General features: G+C 34.6%; 1 protein-coding gene across 1 annotated transcript; it reads right to left on the bottom strand.

Moving 5' to 3' along the window:
- Positions 1–7,780: 7,780 nt before the first annotated feature.
- On the bottom strand, positions 7,781–18,269 carry LOC111053164 (ADP-ribosylation factor-like protein 6-interacting protein 1). Its single transcript, XM_039436957.1, has 5 exons — positions 17,794–18,269; positions 15,491–15,624; positions 13,255–13,492; positions 10,697–10,778; positions 7,781–8,285 (listed from the first exon to the last, which is right to left on the bottom strand). The coding sequence occupies exons 1-5, from the start codon at positions 17,842–17,844 to the stop codon at positions 8,158–8,160; spliced, it is 633 nt and encodes a 210-aa protein (XP_039292891.1). The 5' UTR covers positions 17,845–18,269; the 3' UTR covers positions 7,781–8,157.
- Between the last annotated feature and the right edge of the window lie 311 nt (positions 18,270–18,580).

The following is an 18,580-nucleotide window of genomic DNA, read 5'->3' as shown; positions in this document are numbered from 1 at the left end:
GGTGAACGTTTCATATTATAGCACAACACTTGTTAGGTCAACCTCTATCCATAGCCCGAATCTGGGAGATTTGCAAAATTCCTTACTGTTCAGGAATATCTCATATCGACCATTTGAAAATGCTATGTTTGCAGCTTCATAACTCACTCTGTATAGTAGCTGGGGGTGCCAACTTTGGCTTAGAAATTTCTCAGGTAGATCATCTATGGTGCAAATCTAGAATACTTTTTGTTTCAGTGAGTTTCACGATGGTTAGTTAGTCCATGATTTTTATCAATTTTTTGTGAAAAATAAAAATCGCTAAAGCTTTGTGATCTTATGGTCATTGATGCGAGAAACACGAGTCTGGAATCCGATTTGCAAAATTCTTCACCGTTCATTAGATATGGCCGTTTGAAAATTTTATGTTTGCAGCTTCATAACTAACTTTGGCTAGGGGTGCCAAATTTGGGTCCGACATTTCTCATGTCAAGCTTTATCTATGGTGCAAATTTCAGCCAAATCTAAGATAATTTTTGTTTCAGTGTGCTTTACGATGCTTTTCAGTGTCCATGCTTTTCATCAATTTTTGTGAAAAATAAAAATATTTTAAACTTTGTGATCTTATGGTCTTTGATGCGAGAAACACGAATCTTGAATCCGATTTGCAAAATTCCTTACCGTTCAGGAGATATGATCATTTGAAAATTTGATGTTTGCAGCTACATAACTCACTCTGTATAGTAGCTGGGGGTGCCTAATTTGGCTTCGACATTTCTCAGGTAGAGCTTCATCTATGGTGCAAATTTCAGCCAAATCTGAGATACTTTTTGTTTCAGTGTGTTACACGATGAATAAAAGTCCATGGCTTTTATCAATTTTTTATGAAAAATAAAAATCGCTCAAACTTCATGATCTTATGGTCTTTGATGCGAGAAACACGAATCTGGAATCCGATTTGCAAAATTCCTTATCGTTCAGGAGATATGATCATTTGAAAATTTCATGTTTGCAGCTTCATAACTCATCCTGTATAGTAGATGGGGGTGCCTAATTTGACTCCGACATTTCTCAGGTGGAGCCTAATCTATGGTGCAAATTTCAGCCAAATCTGAGATACTTTTTGTTTCAGTGTGTTTCACGATGATTAGTCCATGGTTTTTATCTATTTTTTGTGAAAGATAAAAATCGCTCAGACTCCGTGAACTTATTGTCTTTGATGCGAGAAACACGAATCTGGAATCCAATTTGCAAAATTCTTCACCGTTCATTAGATATGGCCGTTTTAAAATTTTATGTTTGCAGCTTCATAACTTACCCTGTATAGTAGCTGGGGGTGCCGAATTTGGCTTGGACATCTCTCAGGTAAAGCTCAATCTATGGTGCAAATTTCAGCCAAATCTGAGTTACTTTTTGTTTCTGTGTGTTTCACGATGGATAGTCCATGGCTTTTATCAATTTTTTGTGAAAAATAAAAATCGCTCAAAATTCGTGATCTTATGGTCTTTGATGCGAGAAACACGAATCTGGAATCCGATTTGCAAAATTCTTCACCGTTCATTAGATATGGCCGTTTGAAAATTTTATGTTTGCAGCTTCATAACTCATACTCTGTATAGTAGCTGGGGGTGCCAAATTTGGGTCCGACATTTCTCATGTAGAGCTTCATCTATGGTGCAAATTTCAGCCAAATCTGAGATGATTTTTGTTTCACGATGGTTTTCAGCAATTTTTCTGAAAAATAAAAATCGATGGTCCATGGTTTTATCAATTTTTCTGAAAAATAAAAATCGATAAAACTTTATGATCTTATGGTCTTTGATGCGAGAAACACGAATGTGGAATCAGATTTGCAAAATTCCTTACCCTTCAGGAGATATGACAATTTGAAAATTTTATGTTTGCAGCTTCATAACTCACCCTATATATATTAGCTCGGGGTGCCTAATTTGACTCCGACATTTCTCAGGTAGAGTTTCATATATCGTGAAAATTTCAGCCAAATCTGAGATACCTTTTTTTAGTGTTTCAAAACGCACGATGGATTTTGCAAAAATGGTCAAAAATTAAAATTGCTCAAACTCTCACCTATGATAGTACTTGACGAGAACAATAATATGTCATCACATTGGCAAAATTCACTAGCTCCTATTCTTCAGTTATAAGCATTTGAAGATGAGTGATTTCTCTGATCTGAGAGTGGAGGGTAGATTTTATGTTTCAGTAAATAACTCACCCTGTATTGTAGCGAAACGTCTCATATTATAGCACAACACTTGTTAGGTCAACCTCTATCCATAGCCCCAATATCAACCAAATCTGGGAGATTTGCATTTTTCATGAAATCCATGAATCATGGATTTTTCTGATCTGAGAGTGGATCTCTGTTTGGCCACACCCTTAGTTATACTTACTTATTTTCTCAAATTTGGAAGAATATTCTATTCTTTAATTTAGAGCAATTAGTTTAGGAGTATAAAATCAACACAATAGATTAAATACTATTAAATTTTTATTGACGCTAATATTACTGTGACAAAAAATATATCTACAATAGAATACACATCTATAAAATACCTGAAATCTTAGATAACAGTCTTAAAATATATGGTTAATAAGACAGTAAAGGGACAACATTGATACATTATTTATTTATTCATCAATGATAGAAATACATAATCATAGAATGATTAATGAATATTATGATTAACAGAGAATTTGGATGAACAAGGTATCGAAACACAAAAAATATACATAATATAATACGGTAAAGTGAAACCGATTATAACAATCTTCGGTAAATATTGAAAATTATATTGTTGATAATAAACTGCTTATTATTGCATTGTTTAATATGAGATTTACAATATTCATAAAACCAATAAAATTGAAGGAGTTAAAAAAATATTGAGACGACAGATTGAATCTTTTATCAAATAGTTCAGAAGTATTAATGTTTACAGTTATTTTTGTATTCATGCTTTATTTACAATTTTTGAAACAAAAAAATCAACTGTCAAGAGATTGACGACAAAATACATTTTTCATCAAAAAGTTCTAAAAAATTCATTCTCAAAAACCCTAAAATGCTCTATAAAAAAAGAACAATATTCTAATAATATTTTACAAAAAAGAAAATAAAGAGTGTACCTATTAATTTTCTATAATAAATAAATTTTCAACAATTTGTTTTGAACGTATATTATGTTAGATAGAGCAAAACGGGTAAAGTGAGACGTAAAAGGTCAAATAATAATAACACATTGTATAATGAGAGAAGAGTAACAAGAACTAATATTTTAAAAATTTCATAATGACAAAAAAGGAAGAACTAAAATGAAATACATGACTTATTGTTCATCAATTAACAATTCCATGTTTAGAGAATTAACGGTTTATAATATTCTGATATTATAAGTCTGATATTGTAACAAATCACATGTTTATTGTTCTTTATTGATTGATACAATGAGTACATCATCAAAATGATAGGGAGAGAAAAAATAAGGTAACCTTGTGCTATTCCTCTCACAAATTTAGATAAGGTTACACATTAATAAGGTTATAGGCTTATATTCAATGAAAATATAGGCTTGAAACAATAGGTTTATAGTTAATTGCCAACAGTTATCTCAATTAAAAATAACACTCTTCTGAAAGTATTGTCAAGAATAAATTAAATTGTTCAATGTATTCCATAAAATTTCAAAGTGAGGATCAAATAAACTTAAAAACGGCAAAACAAATAGATTTTCGACTCTTGGAAACATAACTTTCAAGTTTTGTCAAATTTTTTCCAAGTCAAATATGAGTCAAAAACTTTCAGATCCACTAAATTACTACACCTGGACATCACACAACTTAATACTAACTTACAAACTATCAACCCTGAAGGAATGAACTCAAAATCTAGCCCCTGGTTGCACAAAACTCTATTAACATTTAATCCCGATTAAATGCCACAATAACCAATTAGAGAAGCCTTCAAATAACCTCTGATTGGTTTTCATGGAATTTAATCACGATTGAGATTTAACATGCTCTTTTGCAACCGGGCCTTAATAATAATTATTCTAATTTATCACGACATTTTACATGCATAAAAACGTAGATATAAATGAGTAAACACCAACACTCTACTACATTAGAGGAGCTTGGACAGTTAAAACAATAATTTAAGGGTGTGTGCACATATAGATCGGTCAGACGTGCAGAGTTCTTGGAAACTGAAGTTAATTATGTCATTTATTAATTTATTCAATGATATTTTATTGATAGATACATAATTTAGCAGCCACTGACCTCCTCTCAAAGGGGTATATGGACTTGTCAATCATTTAATAGTATGTTTTGCACCTAGGGCCGAAAATGAGACTTTTCCGGCTCGAAATCGGTTTTCAAGTCCGAGGCCGTAGGCCGAGGACTAGAAAAGATTGAGAGCTGGAAAAACATTTTTGCCCGTGGTGCGAACGCTATTTTTCGCCACACAGAAAAATAAACAATATATATGAGAATAATATTGTTTATTGAGCACTTCCGAAAGCAAAAGTGGAAGGTCATAGCTCTAGCAAACCTGAGGTAATCTGGATATCAGGAAATTGTCCAAGTATTTTTATTTTTCATTCTGATTTGTTTAAATAACCTAAAAAATTATGTTCAATTATGTGGGAGGTTGAGTTTATACTTTTTTATTCTTTCAAATTACAATAAGATGATATTATGAATGTTTTGATTCTTGAATAATGAACACAAAATGAAAAGTTTTTTGATCAGCTGTTTTAGCGCACTTGAAATTTGGACAATCTGGATGTCAACAATGCTTGTTATCGTCGACTGCGGAAGTTGAGATTAGAAGTCCTATCCTACTCTGAAAATCGAATCTGTATAGTTTATAATATCTTATTTGTATTTCATTCATCCAAATAAAATGATAGTATCTTATTGCAGAATATTTCATTCAATTCTAGAAGCAAAAATTGATTCCGTTTCATAAACCATTTTGTAAACACGTTCACATCAATTCAGAATCAGCTGACTTCAAGGTTATTTTACAGCCCTAGGGCCGTGAAACTTTTACCGGCCTGGTCAGAAAACAATCATTTTCGGCCTCCATATGACGCACGAAAACCTGCTCATTACATCCAAGTATGGCGAAAATTATATTGCTTAAATTTTGCATTTATAAAACTGATGAAAACGAAGGTCTACGAAAAATCACCGTGAACCAAAGCAACTGAAAAACTCCTGAATCGAATAGAAACACTGTCCTTTCAGTTCTGTGTTCAACTGAACTCTCAGATTACAACGAGAGAATTGAGTTGAATAATTGTCTTTATTGAGGGCGAAGTTAGGACTCTAGACCTCTCTGCTACACAACCCTAAAGAGAAAGGGAGATAAAGAGACGTTTATCAAGAGAGATTCTATTATTAGGTGGATACTGAAGCTAGAGATACTAGGTAGGTAGGTGGCTGACAGTATCTTGTTTTCCTTCAATTTATCTTAAATTTATTTATACTCAACAAGAACGCTCATAATAGACCGCCGCCATTTTGTCAATAGAAATAACGTTGACCGCAAAGAACTCAGAACGCCGATTGTGTCTACACACCCTATAATCAAGGGAAATTTATTCAACTTTATCAAATGAACTATCCATTACATGTTTGGCTTATAAATTCTCAATATAGGGAAATTTATTCAACTTAATCAAATGAACTATCCATTACATTTTTGGCTTACAAGTTCTCAATGTCCCTAGGAACTTCAAAATTAATGTACACTTTATTGAATGAGATTTATATTTAATTTTTGGCTTATATGTTCTCAATTTCCCTAGGAGGGTTTCAAAATTCAAATTTATTTGTCAAATTTGAAGCAAAACAGTAGATGAATTTGTAAGTTCCATTCTACATCTGTGTATTACAAGTAATGAAGAATATTATGTTTCAGATTATATTTTACAAAAATATTCTTTTTTTAAGAAGTACTACATACAGAATAATTATTGGAAATTAATATTATTTGATTTAAAAAAGAGATTTACGATTTTTTAAGTGAATAATAATTAATATCCAAGTTTGTTTCTAAAATTTAACATGACAATTTTTTGAAAAACACACCAAAATCTTGGCAGGATTACTCACAACATCCAAATTTTACAACCAGCGAAGATTTGACACTGAATATCATTTGTATGTGCTATTATAATGAGGTCTACGTTATAATGTCAGTTGAAAGATAGAAAAACAACGTTGCCGATTCTCTGCGTCACCATAGCCTTCTATAGGAGATAGCTGATACCGGAATATCTTATGTAGTATCAACAGTTCATTTTGTTAAAAATGATCAACTATATTCTATTCCTATATTGTTGTGAAAGCAAGATGGATAACCAACAGTGTATATATAATTCGTCAAGAATATATATTTCTAAATGATTGATTAATTGAGATTAAATATTTTGTTGATTAATTATATTTCAACATAGTTTAAAACGATCTGACGAGCTAGAAAAAGATAGCGCTATCTGCTTTGTCGAATGATAGACAAGGATAGCAACACCAATGTTAATCGAATGCTGCCATTATAACGTGGACCTCACTAGGTAAATAACTTACAAGATGAATAGGCTTTGAAAAACCTAAATATTATTCTAAAGATTGTAAAAACTACGAATCTAATCATAAAGTACACATAAATCCACAAGATACGTACAACAAACAGTTCACACATTTACTAAATGTCACCAATACTCTAACACACCAACAATGAATTTGCTGCACTAAATCTAAACACTGGAATAATTATTGATACACATCTTGAGCAAAAAAATAACCAAATGCACTAGAGAGAGAGAGCCTGCCATTATGGATAATATTGTATGAAATTATGAAAACTTTATTTATAAAATAGAACTATAGTACCCTTTGAAATAAATAAAATAATAGATTAATAATAAGTAAGTATTAAGTATTCTTAATCTATAATTTTATTAATTTCAATGGATACTATAATATTCTATTTTATAAATAATAAAGAAAGTAGCCCTGAATTCATACATTTTAAGATGTTATGAAAACTTATACGGTTGAAGCTGGATTTTCACACAACAGTGAAAATATAATTTCCATAGATTCGAATGGTACAATTCATACCAACCGGGCTGAGAGGGAACAGTCCAATAAAAACTCGTGGGAATTATATTTTCATTTTCAACTGTAGTGGAAAGTATTATGAACCGGGTGTTTTTTTAAAAAGAATGACCAAATTTGAAACAGTTATATTCATTTTAAAAAATGCTGCACACAAACAGATTTTACATCAAATTAATCACAGAAGTATCAAGTTTATGATGATTTATTATAAGTGTACAATCTGCCCTCCTTTTGAGGCTCGGACGACATCTAAACGGTAGCCAAATTCATCCCAGACTGTTCGCAAGATGTCTGTCTTCTCGGACTGTAGCTACTGCATCAGTTATCCTGGTAAAACTGGATTAGGAACAACGTTCAGGTGCGTACAGATATACGCGCCGCGAACATGAGCAATTCACTTTTAATCATCTGATGCCAAGCTTTTTATATCTGTATCTTACCGTTTCTGTAAAAATACAGATATAGTCAGCTGATTAGAAGTGAATTGCTCATGTTCGCGGCGCGTATGTCTGTACGCACCTTTAAAGATCGTATTTATGTTCCTCCCTTAGCACTTGATGTTGAGGAGCTAAAAACCAGGATAACTGATGCAGTAGCTACAGTCCGAGAAGACATTTTGCGAACAGTGTGGGATGAATTTGGCTACCGTCTAGATGTCGTCCGAGCCTCAAAAGGAGGGCACATAGAACACTTATAATACATCATCATAAACTTGATCCTTCCGTGTGTAATTTGATGTGAAATTGGTTTGTGTGCGCCATTTTTAAAAATAATTATAACTGTTCAAAATTGGGTCATTCGTTTCGAAACACCCTGTATATAATACTTATTAAGTTGTGAGAAGTATTAGTATTTGAGAGTTAAGTGTAAGAGAGGGCCGACTTCGCCCTAACTTCGCTCTCTGGGAAAAATAAAGGCAGTCATTCAATTCAATATTACTGTTTTGACTATTGTGTGAATCCAGCTTGAAGATACACAGGCGTTGATTTGAGAGACTTTTCCTCGATTATCTTCTTCGATTCTTCAATTTTTCTTCGCTTTTCTGTTAATGGAGTTATCAATCGTCGACTTGAGGGCGAGAAGAATAGACCGGTAGTGTTTTTGTAAGTATCCGTGATGAATTAAACCAGGCATCATGACTGCAGTTATAACTGGAAAATAGAAAAAACGTCAAGTTAGCATCATAAAAATGTCTCAGGTAAAATAATTATGGGAATACGTTGACGGCAATGGTAGCCCATATTTTGCCAGGAATCTACTGACGCCAGTGATCAAAATTGCAAGGAGCTTAGTTGTCGGGGTGACAGGTTGGCGGCGACCCAAAATTATCATTGCAGTTATCCTCGTATAATTTAGAGAGCAAATCAATTATTATTGTGCACTGAAAATGAAGACAACCATATTGTAATATTACAGTTTGTTGATTGTATCGCAATGTCAATAATGATATATCGATAGTAATATAAATATTGTATATTGATTAATATCGATATTGGATTACTAAGTAAACAGCTGGTTTGTCTGGCTAAACTTATGTAAAACTAGCCGTCAGGCTCGCTTCGCTCGCCATATCCGTCTAGCTGAGCCGACTAGATCGTCCAAGAATGAGATCAGCAGCTGCATTTTTCATTTGAGCATTTTTATCATATGTTAGGACTATCCAGTCGGGGGTCCAGACTAAACGGCTGGCTAAACGGATATGGCGAGCGAAGCGAGCCTGACTGCTAGTAATATAATATTCCCAGGATTGAAGTAGCAGTGCCCAATCAATTTTTCCGCGATAAATGCATTTAAATCTTCAACTTGGTGCCAACCTAACAAAGTCAACTCAACTTAATGCCAACCTGACAAAATTATTAATTTAGTTGCCAGTTAACAACTGTTTCGAAGAGGTACTCTATCTAGATTATAGTTCTATAGTAACATATGATATGGAAATTTCAATTATAATTAAGAGATTGGGAGAAGAATAATATACATGCTAAAAGACGAACTTTAAATCCTTAAAAACCACCCTTAGAGTTAAAATATTGCCAAAAGATTTCTTAGTGCGCCTCTAAAGGGCCAACTGAACATACCTACCAAATTTGAACGTTTTTGGTCCGGTAGATTTTTAGTTATGCGAGTGAGTGAGTGAGTGAGTGAGTGAGTCAGTCAGTCAGTGAGTGAGTGCCATTTCGCTTTTATATATATAGATAAAATGTAACTAATTTGTTTGTTTGTTACATTTGAATTTGATTACAAAAGGCTTCATTCTATCTTTGATGTTCGTGAATCAAATTGTAATGATAATTGATAATAAAAGAATAAGTTTCAAAAAAAGAATTAAGTTTCAATATGAAATCAGTTCTCTTAGGGTCAAGCCATATGAAGCGGATTTTCAAGCGTTTTCGCACTGGCGGTAGACGGGTCAGCAGGGCGGGGAGCTCTCTGATTGGCTGATTGGTTTGGCGTTCGGGAATCAGCTGATAATCAGCCAATCAGAGAGCTTCCCGCCCTGCCGACTCATCTTCCTACAGTGAGGTCCACGTTATAATGGCAGTGGAGAAAGATAGGAGAAAAACGTTGCCGAACCTCTGTCTTGTCAATGCCTTCTATAGACGGTAGCTGATACAGGTTTATTGATGTAATATTATTCATTCTCGTTTAAAATAATCAATTTCATTCTATCAAGCAAGACATTAATTAATTATCAATTAATTCTACATTGTTATAGACAATCTGACAACAGAGCAAAGCGAGAAAGAGATAGCGCTATCCGCTTTGTTGAATGATAGACAAGGATAGCAATACCATTGCTAATCAAACACTGCCATTATAACGTGGACCTCACTATAGGTTTCGCTACACGTTTCTTGGCACTTATTCTCTCAGGAACAGAGAATGTCTAACCAACAAATCAACCTGTTTACATGTGAGTACATCTATATATATAAAAGCGGAATGGCACTCACTCACTCGCATAACTAAAAATCTACCGGACCAAAAACGTTCAAATTTGGTAGGTATGTTCAGTTGGCCCTTTAGAGGCGCACATAGAATAACATAAGCAATTCACTTTTAATCAGCTGATGCCAAGTTTTTTACATCTGTATCTTACAGTTTCTGTGAAAATACAGATATAATCAGCTGATTAAAAGTGAATTGCTCATGTTGTGAATGCTGATTATATCTGTATTTTTACAGAAACGGTAAGATACAGATATAAAAAGCTTGACATCAGCTGATTAAAAGTGAATTGCTCATGTTCGCGGCGCGTATATCTGTACGCACCTTAAGGCTGGTCATACACGCTGGTCAAGCAAGACAAGACTAGTGACGTTTAGTCACAATACTTCACATAGTTGCTTATGAAAACATGTCTAATTGCAATGACTATAATCAGTGTGAGTTGCGTCATAAGCACCAATGTGAAGTGATGTGACTAAACTTGTCTGATCATGTCTTGTTTTGACTAACTAGTGTGCGCCTAGCCAAAGATGGATGACTTTGGAAATTATGTAACGAGATATTATCTTATTTGATATGAATGATCATATTATAATATCTGAAATGTACTTACTGATAAAGTAGGACAGTAAATGAGTATTGCAGTTTCCAATCCAAATGAGGAAACACAGCATAGGAATGACGGTCGAATAGTACTGAAATAAGAAACAATCAAATCAAATCCTTTATTGCACAAAAATACATGATACGAATAATCTTTTTAAATAACAGAATTATTTTGCTACACGTCGGCAAGAGAAATCTTGTTTGCCGAAGTGGAGTCTTGACATAACTCAATATTACTCACTTGTACATACTTTATACACTAATTAACTTTATACACACATAAGATCTACGAAAAGACTATTCAAAAGGAAATATTACTATATCTATAATTTAGAAAAGTAGTACAGGGTGCGGTAGTCAATCCCGCATTTTTGAAATAGGTGTAAAAAAATAAACGGACGTAGATATCAAAATTATATTCATAAAATATTTTTCTACATTAAAAAGCATTTAAGAAACATTGAAAATAATCACTGTTTGAAAATAACATCAGCAAGATGGCGGCCTTCCCGAGTACGGCATTCGCGCAGGCGATTTGCGAAGCTATTCATAGCATCACGAAGCATAGGCTGAGGAATTCTCTAAATTTCTAGCCGGATTCTTGCCTTCAGTTCACCAACAGTATGAGGTCTTTCTTCGTATACTTTACTTTTTAGGTAACCCCACAAGAAAAAATCACACGCAGTGAGGTCTGGTGAACGGGGCGGCCACGGAACCGGGCCATTGCGGGGAATCACTCGGTTTGGAAAAACTCCGTTAAGAACATTCATGCTCACGCGGGCTGTGTGACTTGTTGCTCCATCTTGTTGAAACAATGTTTCTTCATTCACTTCATGTTGCCGAAGCTGAGGAATGAAGAATGTCCTTAACATTGTTGAATAGCGCTCAGCATTCACAGTAACAGATCGCTCTCTTTCGTTTTCAAAAAAATAAGGGCCTATGATACCCGACGAGGACATTGCGCACCAAACTGTTACCTTAGATGAATGGAGAGGTTTTTGATGTAATTGTTGCGGGTTCTGGTCACTCCAATACCTAAAGTTCTCAGCCTAAGAATTGCTCATCCTATGCTTCGTGATATTATGAACAGCTTCGCAAATCACCTGCGCGAATGCCGTACTCGGGAAGGCCGCCATCTTGCTGATGTTATTTTCAAACAGTGATTATTTTCAATGTTTCTTAAATGCTTTTTAATGTAGAAAAATATTTTATGAATATAACTTTGATATCTACGTCCGTTTATTTTTTACACCTATTTCAAAAATGCGGGATTGACTGCCGCACCCTGTACTATTAATCAAAACTGAATTAAACTAAATAATTAATTGAACTGAAAAAATGCTACTCTATCCAATTATGAAAAACTTTGGATTTTTTATAAGCCATTCCCGGCTAATAGAGTAGAGTTAGTAGAGTTGAAAATTGAAGGAAAAATTTCAACTAAACTAACATCCTAATTTCACAACACATTTATATGAATTTGATTGTTCCAGCGAATTATTCTCAACGACTAGGATAACGGTCAAATTGACTATAGTGAGGTCCACGTTATAATGACAGTGTTTGATTAGCAATGGTATTGCTATCCTTGTCTATCATTCAACAACGTGGATAGCGCTATCTCTTTCTCGCTTTGCTCTGTTGCCAGAACGTCTTTTAACAATGTAGAATTAATAAATTAGTAGAAAAATATTCCTAATTATGAAGATTCATTATGAAATCCTTGAAAAATAAAATGTCTTGCTTGATAGAATGAAATTGATTATTTTAAACGAGAATGAACAGTTAATATAACATCAATAAACCTGTATCAGCTACTGTCTATAGAAGGCATTGACAAGATAGAGGATCGGCAACGTTTTTCTCCTATCTTTCTTCACTGCCATTATAACGTGGACCTCACTATAGAAGCGCAGTAGTTGCCAATTTGTCGATTGGACACAGTCGACTGAGCGCTTCCAGAGAGGAAACATCCGTTTGCGTATAATGAGCAGCTTAACACTCATTGGAAATTGAGTTCAGAACGGCAACATCGCGCCACTGTATCCCTACCTTCCTCTGCTACGCATGTCCCTCCAAGTCAAAAGTAATTTTGTACGGAGTATAATATCTTTGACTATAGACATGAATATTAGGTAGACACTATATTCATGTCTATAGTCAAAGATAATGATATGGTCTGGCCCTTAAAAATTGTAGGATAAATCTAGCATCTCACCATTTTCGGCTGTGTTTCTCTCATGCCAAAGAGATTGATATGTCCAAAGCTCCGCCAATTTATGTAGATGCATAACAATATGATTATTATCTATAGTTATTATATTACAAATTGCTTTTTCATATCATATACAGTTCAATAGTTATTTTCTTAGTCTATATTATGTAAATTCATCTATAACTTTGCTGTATTGTAAGCTATTGTATATAAGTGTATACGCCAGTATATATTGTAATCTACATAAATAAAGTACTCAATCAATCAATCAATCAATCAATCAATGCCCTGCAGACAGGTCCAGTACTGACCGAGCAGCTAAAAATTGTAGGATAAACCTAGCATCTCACCATTTTCGGCTGTGTTTCTCTCATGCCCTGCAGACAGGTCCAGTACTGACCGAGCAGCATTTTGTACTCAATGACTGTCTTACAGCAATCCTCGAATTGTTTCTCCTTGACACCGGTCCATTCTGCCTGGTCATAGATCTTAGAAGACATCAGTGGAACCAGAGTGTCCAGGGTTACCATTACAAGACCCACGATGCTAACCGTTGACAGGAACGAGGGGTCTAATTTCCAAAATATGCTGAAAAACAGAATGAATTTCAAATTTATTAGACTCATTGATGAAAAAGGGATCGATTTTCCAAGAAAGTACTACATAACAGAATGAATTTAACATTAATTAAACACACTATTGAAAGTCTTATTCTCTTCCCGAGTCTCTAAAGCTATCTTGGGTGCGGAGTTGGGAAAGGATAAATTTATCTGCTTTTTATAATGATATCCAAGTGTATAGTTCATAAATGTATAGTTCAAGTATACATATGAATCCCAATCAGTTCAAGAAGGCATGTAAGCAGCTTCACCCAATGTAGACAGCTATTTTTCCCACGCTAGACCTCATCAACTTACATAGAGTACCATATTTTAGTAGTTGACTTCTTTTTATTCTTAGCTCTGTTATCATTCACCTCAATTCTTATTCTTAATTCTCAGCATATAATTCACATCATTCTTGAAATGTTGTTTGTAATTTCTTGATTCCTCTCATATTGTAAATGGTTTCTAGTAGCCTATATAGTATAGTCTCTAGTATTCAGTATATTATTTAGCTTTCAGTATATTTAATTTCTCATGACATTTCTTCCTTCACTAATATGAAATAGTTTTTCCCTTGTTTCTTTCTCTCGATTTTTAATTTGTAAAGTGATTATTGTAATTTATTTGATCGGGGAGCAATTCTTGGGGTTTTCCCGTATGCTCCCATATTGTTGTTGTAAATAAATAAATGTCATAGTTGAATACATTAAACAAGCAAACTCTATTGAAAAGTTTAATTCTCTTTAGGAGTCTCTAAAGGTCTCTTAGGTGCGGAGTTGAGAAAGAATAGATTTATCTTTTTGTGTAGTTGAGAAGTTGATATTGTGGTAATTATTCATATTAAATAAAAATACTAAGGAATTGTCAAAAACCCACAGATTTAATGATAGTTAGAAAGACCGGTTTCGGTTGTTACACCATTGTCAATCTCTGATAAACTCTATCTTCAATAGACAGAGACAGAAATAAATAGACATACGCTCTATCTATTGAAGATAGAGTTTATCAGAGATTGACAATGGTGTAACAACCGAAACCGGTCTTTCGAACTATCAATAAATCTGTGGTTTTTTGACAATTTCTTAGTATTTTTATTTAATAGATTTATCTGCTTTTCTCTAATTACAGATTAGCGTGGTGAATCATTTATCAAGTTACCTGAATTTCACTGAGTTATAGCCCAGATCTTTTAATTGATAGGCTAGTCATTGCTATGATACTCCTTTATAGACTTTACTTTACTTTTCTTATTTGTCACAATTATTAAACTGCATTAAGGGAGCAACGATCCCGCAGTATATGACACAGTATATAGAAATTATAAAATAGATCACGTTTTTCTTGAATCTTTTCTATAAACATAGAATAATATAAATTTAGAATAATATTGTTCAAATCCGGAAAACCTATTTGGCAGATCCCCCCCACAGGCTGTGTCAACTGTGGACCGAAGCTTGGCAAAACTGTTTCAGTGAGAAACAAGGACATAGTTGATGATCCAACCAGGAGGGTGAATGGTTTTGAGCTGCCTCGACAGGTGTGGGTGAGACTGAACAGATTTAGAACAGGACAAGGGAAATGCCAAAAAACAAGCATCAATGGGGCATATGAGACACTCCTCTCTGTGAATGTGGTGTGGGGCAAAGCATGAACCACATCATTACGGATTAGTGTTCTTTGTCAAAATTAGTTAAACTGTCGGTCCCGGCTGAAGTATGACAGTCGTAAGGTCCATTGACGGCTTAAATTATATATTCAGGCGGTGGGACCTTCCCGCAAGGGACTCCCCACCAACAAAAGCCAAACGAATTTACTTTTTTTTAGTGTTCTTTGTCAAGATTCCAGGGAGGGCTACAGAAATTGCATGTAGCAGATGACGAGGCCATACTCAGGCTCAAAAACTTGAAAATACTTGTATGAATTGTTTAATTTCTATTATTATTTGTCTCTGCCACTGTATCCATACGACATATATACTCACAATGAAATCACCGAACACAGGCCAACCAGCGTTGGCGGATGCCAATCTGCCTCCCACAGAAGAACTGATCGGATTACAATAATTATCTCTCTCCATCCTTCTGTCTGTCTCTTCAGTTTCCTTATATTCTTATCCTAGAACAGACATTGAAACAATATGGGAATAAAATTGAAAGCATAAATACAAAAAGTGTTAAAATTATTATGCATAAACCTCAAAACAACTCTAAACACTGTAACACCGCATCCACACTTTGGCCCAATCCGTACAAAAGACGACCAGCGCCAGAGTGTGGATGGGTGTAATGCCGCATCCACACTTTGGCCCAATGCGTACAAATGACGACCAGCGCCAGAGTGTGGATGGGTATAATGCCGTATCCACACTTTGGCCCAATGCGTACAAATGACGACCAGCGCCAGAGTGTGGATGGGTATAATGCCGCATCCACACTTTGGCTCAATGCGTACAAATTACGACCAACGCCAGAGTGTGGATGGGTATAATGCCGCATCCACACTTTGGCCCAATGCGTACAAATGACGACCAGCGCCAGAGTGTGGATGGGTGGTTTGCCAGTGCTGGCCTTCGTTGGTCATCGCTCCGATGTTTGTTGAGCGAAGGCCAATGAAGGCCAGTACTGGCTAACCACCCATCCACACTATAGCGCTGTTCGTTACTTGGTCGCATTGGGCCAACGTGTGGATCCGGCATTATACCAATCACCCATCCACACTTGTCAACCAATGGGTGCTGTTTCCTGTTTTGCCGTCTGCTTCGCTGTTTTTATCGTGTAATTGAGTTGCTATAGCCTGTGCCATTAAACAAGATAGGCTAGGCCTTTTTGTCATTGGCTTATTTATTATTTCGTTAAGTTAATTTTTTATTTTGTTCCTTCTAGTTAATATTATCAATTGATATCATGAATACACCGCTGGCTACCGCTGGCCTTAATTGAGCACTGGTCACATTGCAGTATAGATGGCGGCCAAGCTAGGTCAATATAGGATTCAATATAGGTCAATTCCAGGACCATTTTCCGCAGACGCCTTCATACTACGTCTATGCCTATAACAGTGGACTGTCTAGGATATTGCGATCGGGCTGTGAGGCTGCTGCAGCTGGGATAGAATTCTTTGGTGTGTCTGCTATGGCTTTCAAGAGAGCGGTTTTACAGCTGGGTCTATAGCTTTTCTATTTTGCAGAGCTAAAATGTATTAAGGGCTTGTTCTCTGGCTGCTTTCATTGTATTTCTTTCATTTGCTTGTTTCATTGCTTTTTTTTCTTATTTTGTTATCATTTGTATTAGTTGGCTGTGTTTGGTTATAGTGTTAGTGTTATTTGTTATAGTTATTATTCTATTGTTGCGCTTGCTGCTATTGAATTACTGTGTTTCCTTGTTATTGCTAAAAATATGTTGTTTGCAATTGCTTCAAGTCATTGAATTTGTGCTGATAGTTTCTAATGCATATTTGTACATTTTATTTCATATTACTGTTATTAGTTGTTATACTTCTGAATTGATAAGTTACTTATTTGACTCTATGTTATGTATCTCATATTTATATTTGTCTTGTTTTTTTATTGATCTTGTTACTATTGTATTCTTTTGAAATTGGTGTATACCGTTAGAAATGTATAAATAAATAAATATAGGTTGGGCCAGCGACTGGGCCAACGTATGGTCTAGGCATCAGGGCCATACACCAATCGTGTGCCAATCGGAAGCCGTCGTATCACCCTAATATTAATCTACGCTATGCTGGCTTAAAATTGAAAGATTGACTAACATTGGAAAATACGTTGGCTACGCCTTCAAAAGACGTATTTTTAGGTAAGCTATGCTTGGTAAGTGATAAACATTAGTGTTATATCAGGGCAGATTCCAATGGATCCAGCTTTACAAAACATAAAAAGCTATTATTTTGATGCAACTATGAAGTGTACCATAGTCGAAACATCTTACTGTAAAAAGGATGAGATTTGATTTACGTTCATTAAGTATTACCGTACCGTACTGGATTGAAAAACGGTAAACTTCCAAATTTCTATGAAGGCTGAACACTCTTCTCTAAGCGTATCAACCATGTTTAATTGGAGAAAGCTAGTCAAATTAATGTCCCATAATTTAAAATATAGATCTATGCAGACATTTCAGCTAAGAAACGTACAAATATTATTTATTTTCACTCATCTATAAACTGCAATATGATGCAGAAAAAGAAAAGGCTACGGTACCTGATGATCGAAGAATATAGTCGAAAATACTTAAGATTATGATAAAATACAAAAATTGAATTTACCTTTTCAATCATCGTCAATGTAGCGTCCTCTGTTTGTGGTGGAGCAGGCATTTTTAAAGTTATAAATATTAATTATGTTTTGTTTTCAATAGGCTATTATTCTTCAGGGCTCTTGAAAATGTAACCTAAAACCTTTTACTGACTAAAGCCAAAAATCAACACCAAAAGCAAGAAGATCTCACCTTGAGGAGGTCAAAAAGAGTATTGGGATACAAGCTCAAATAATAATCAAATTATCAAAAATTAATAGTATTATTAATAGGTTTTTTTTAACTCGTAAAAAATACGGAATTGCTTTGTTTTGCTGCTGTTGGAATTACAATTTACAAAATTGCGTTTTGGAGGAAGTACAGCTGATCTGCAGTTGTAACAACCAAACCAAATATCAACTGTTTTATTCTAAAAATCAAACTTCGGATCACAGTAATAAAATAACTTTTATTGGAATTTCCGACGAAGAAACTATTTTGAATAATCGACTTCTTGTTTTAGAGCTAATAACCAGGACCTTCCATATACTATACACAGATATATAATTATGAAGTCCTGTAATAATACGAAGCCATTATGCAAAGTATTTTAGCGCGAAAAATTCAATCAAAGATGAAGATAAGTTTCACAACTTTGTTTTAAAATAGCTGCAGAACTATAACTATACTTAAACGATTCTCATAGATTGAAGCATAAATATCAAACTTAGACATTAAAGAAATAGGTTACAATTCTAGGACGGTTTTTTACTGACAATAACTCATCATTTCCAACAAATATTCTAATCTGTATTTGA

This window comes from Nilaparvata lugens, chromosome 10 (genome assembly GCF_014356525.2).
Source record: "Nilaparvata lugens isolate BPH chromosome 10, ASM1435652v1, whole genome shotgun sequence".
NCBI classification, from domain to species: domain Eukaryota; kingdom Metazoa; phylum Arthropoda; class Insecta; order Hemiptera; family Delphacidae; genus Nilaparvata; species Nilaparvata lugens.
Note: the sequence above shows the minus strand (reverse complement) of the source record. Positions and strands in the feature narration are given on the sequence as shown.

Excerpts from the sequence above, each read along its gene's own strand:
- LOC111053164 (XM_039436957.1), bottom strand. The coding sequence starts at position 17,844 with ATGCCTGCTCCACCACAAACAGAGGACGCTACATTGACGATGATTGAA. Across the intron at positions 13,493-15,490 it reads CTGTGTTCGGTGATTTCATT|CATATTTTGGAAATTAGACC; the intron begins GTGAGTATATAT and ends TCTGTTTTTCAG. Across the intron at positions 10,779-13,254 it reads GAGAAACACAGCCGAAAATG|TACTATTCGACCGTCATTCC; the intron begins GTGAGATGCTAG and ends TTCTTATTTCAG.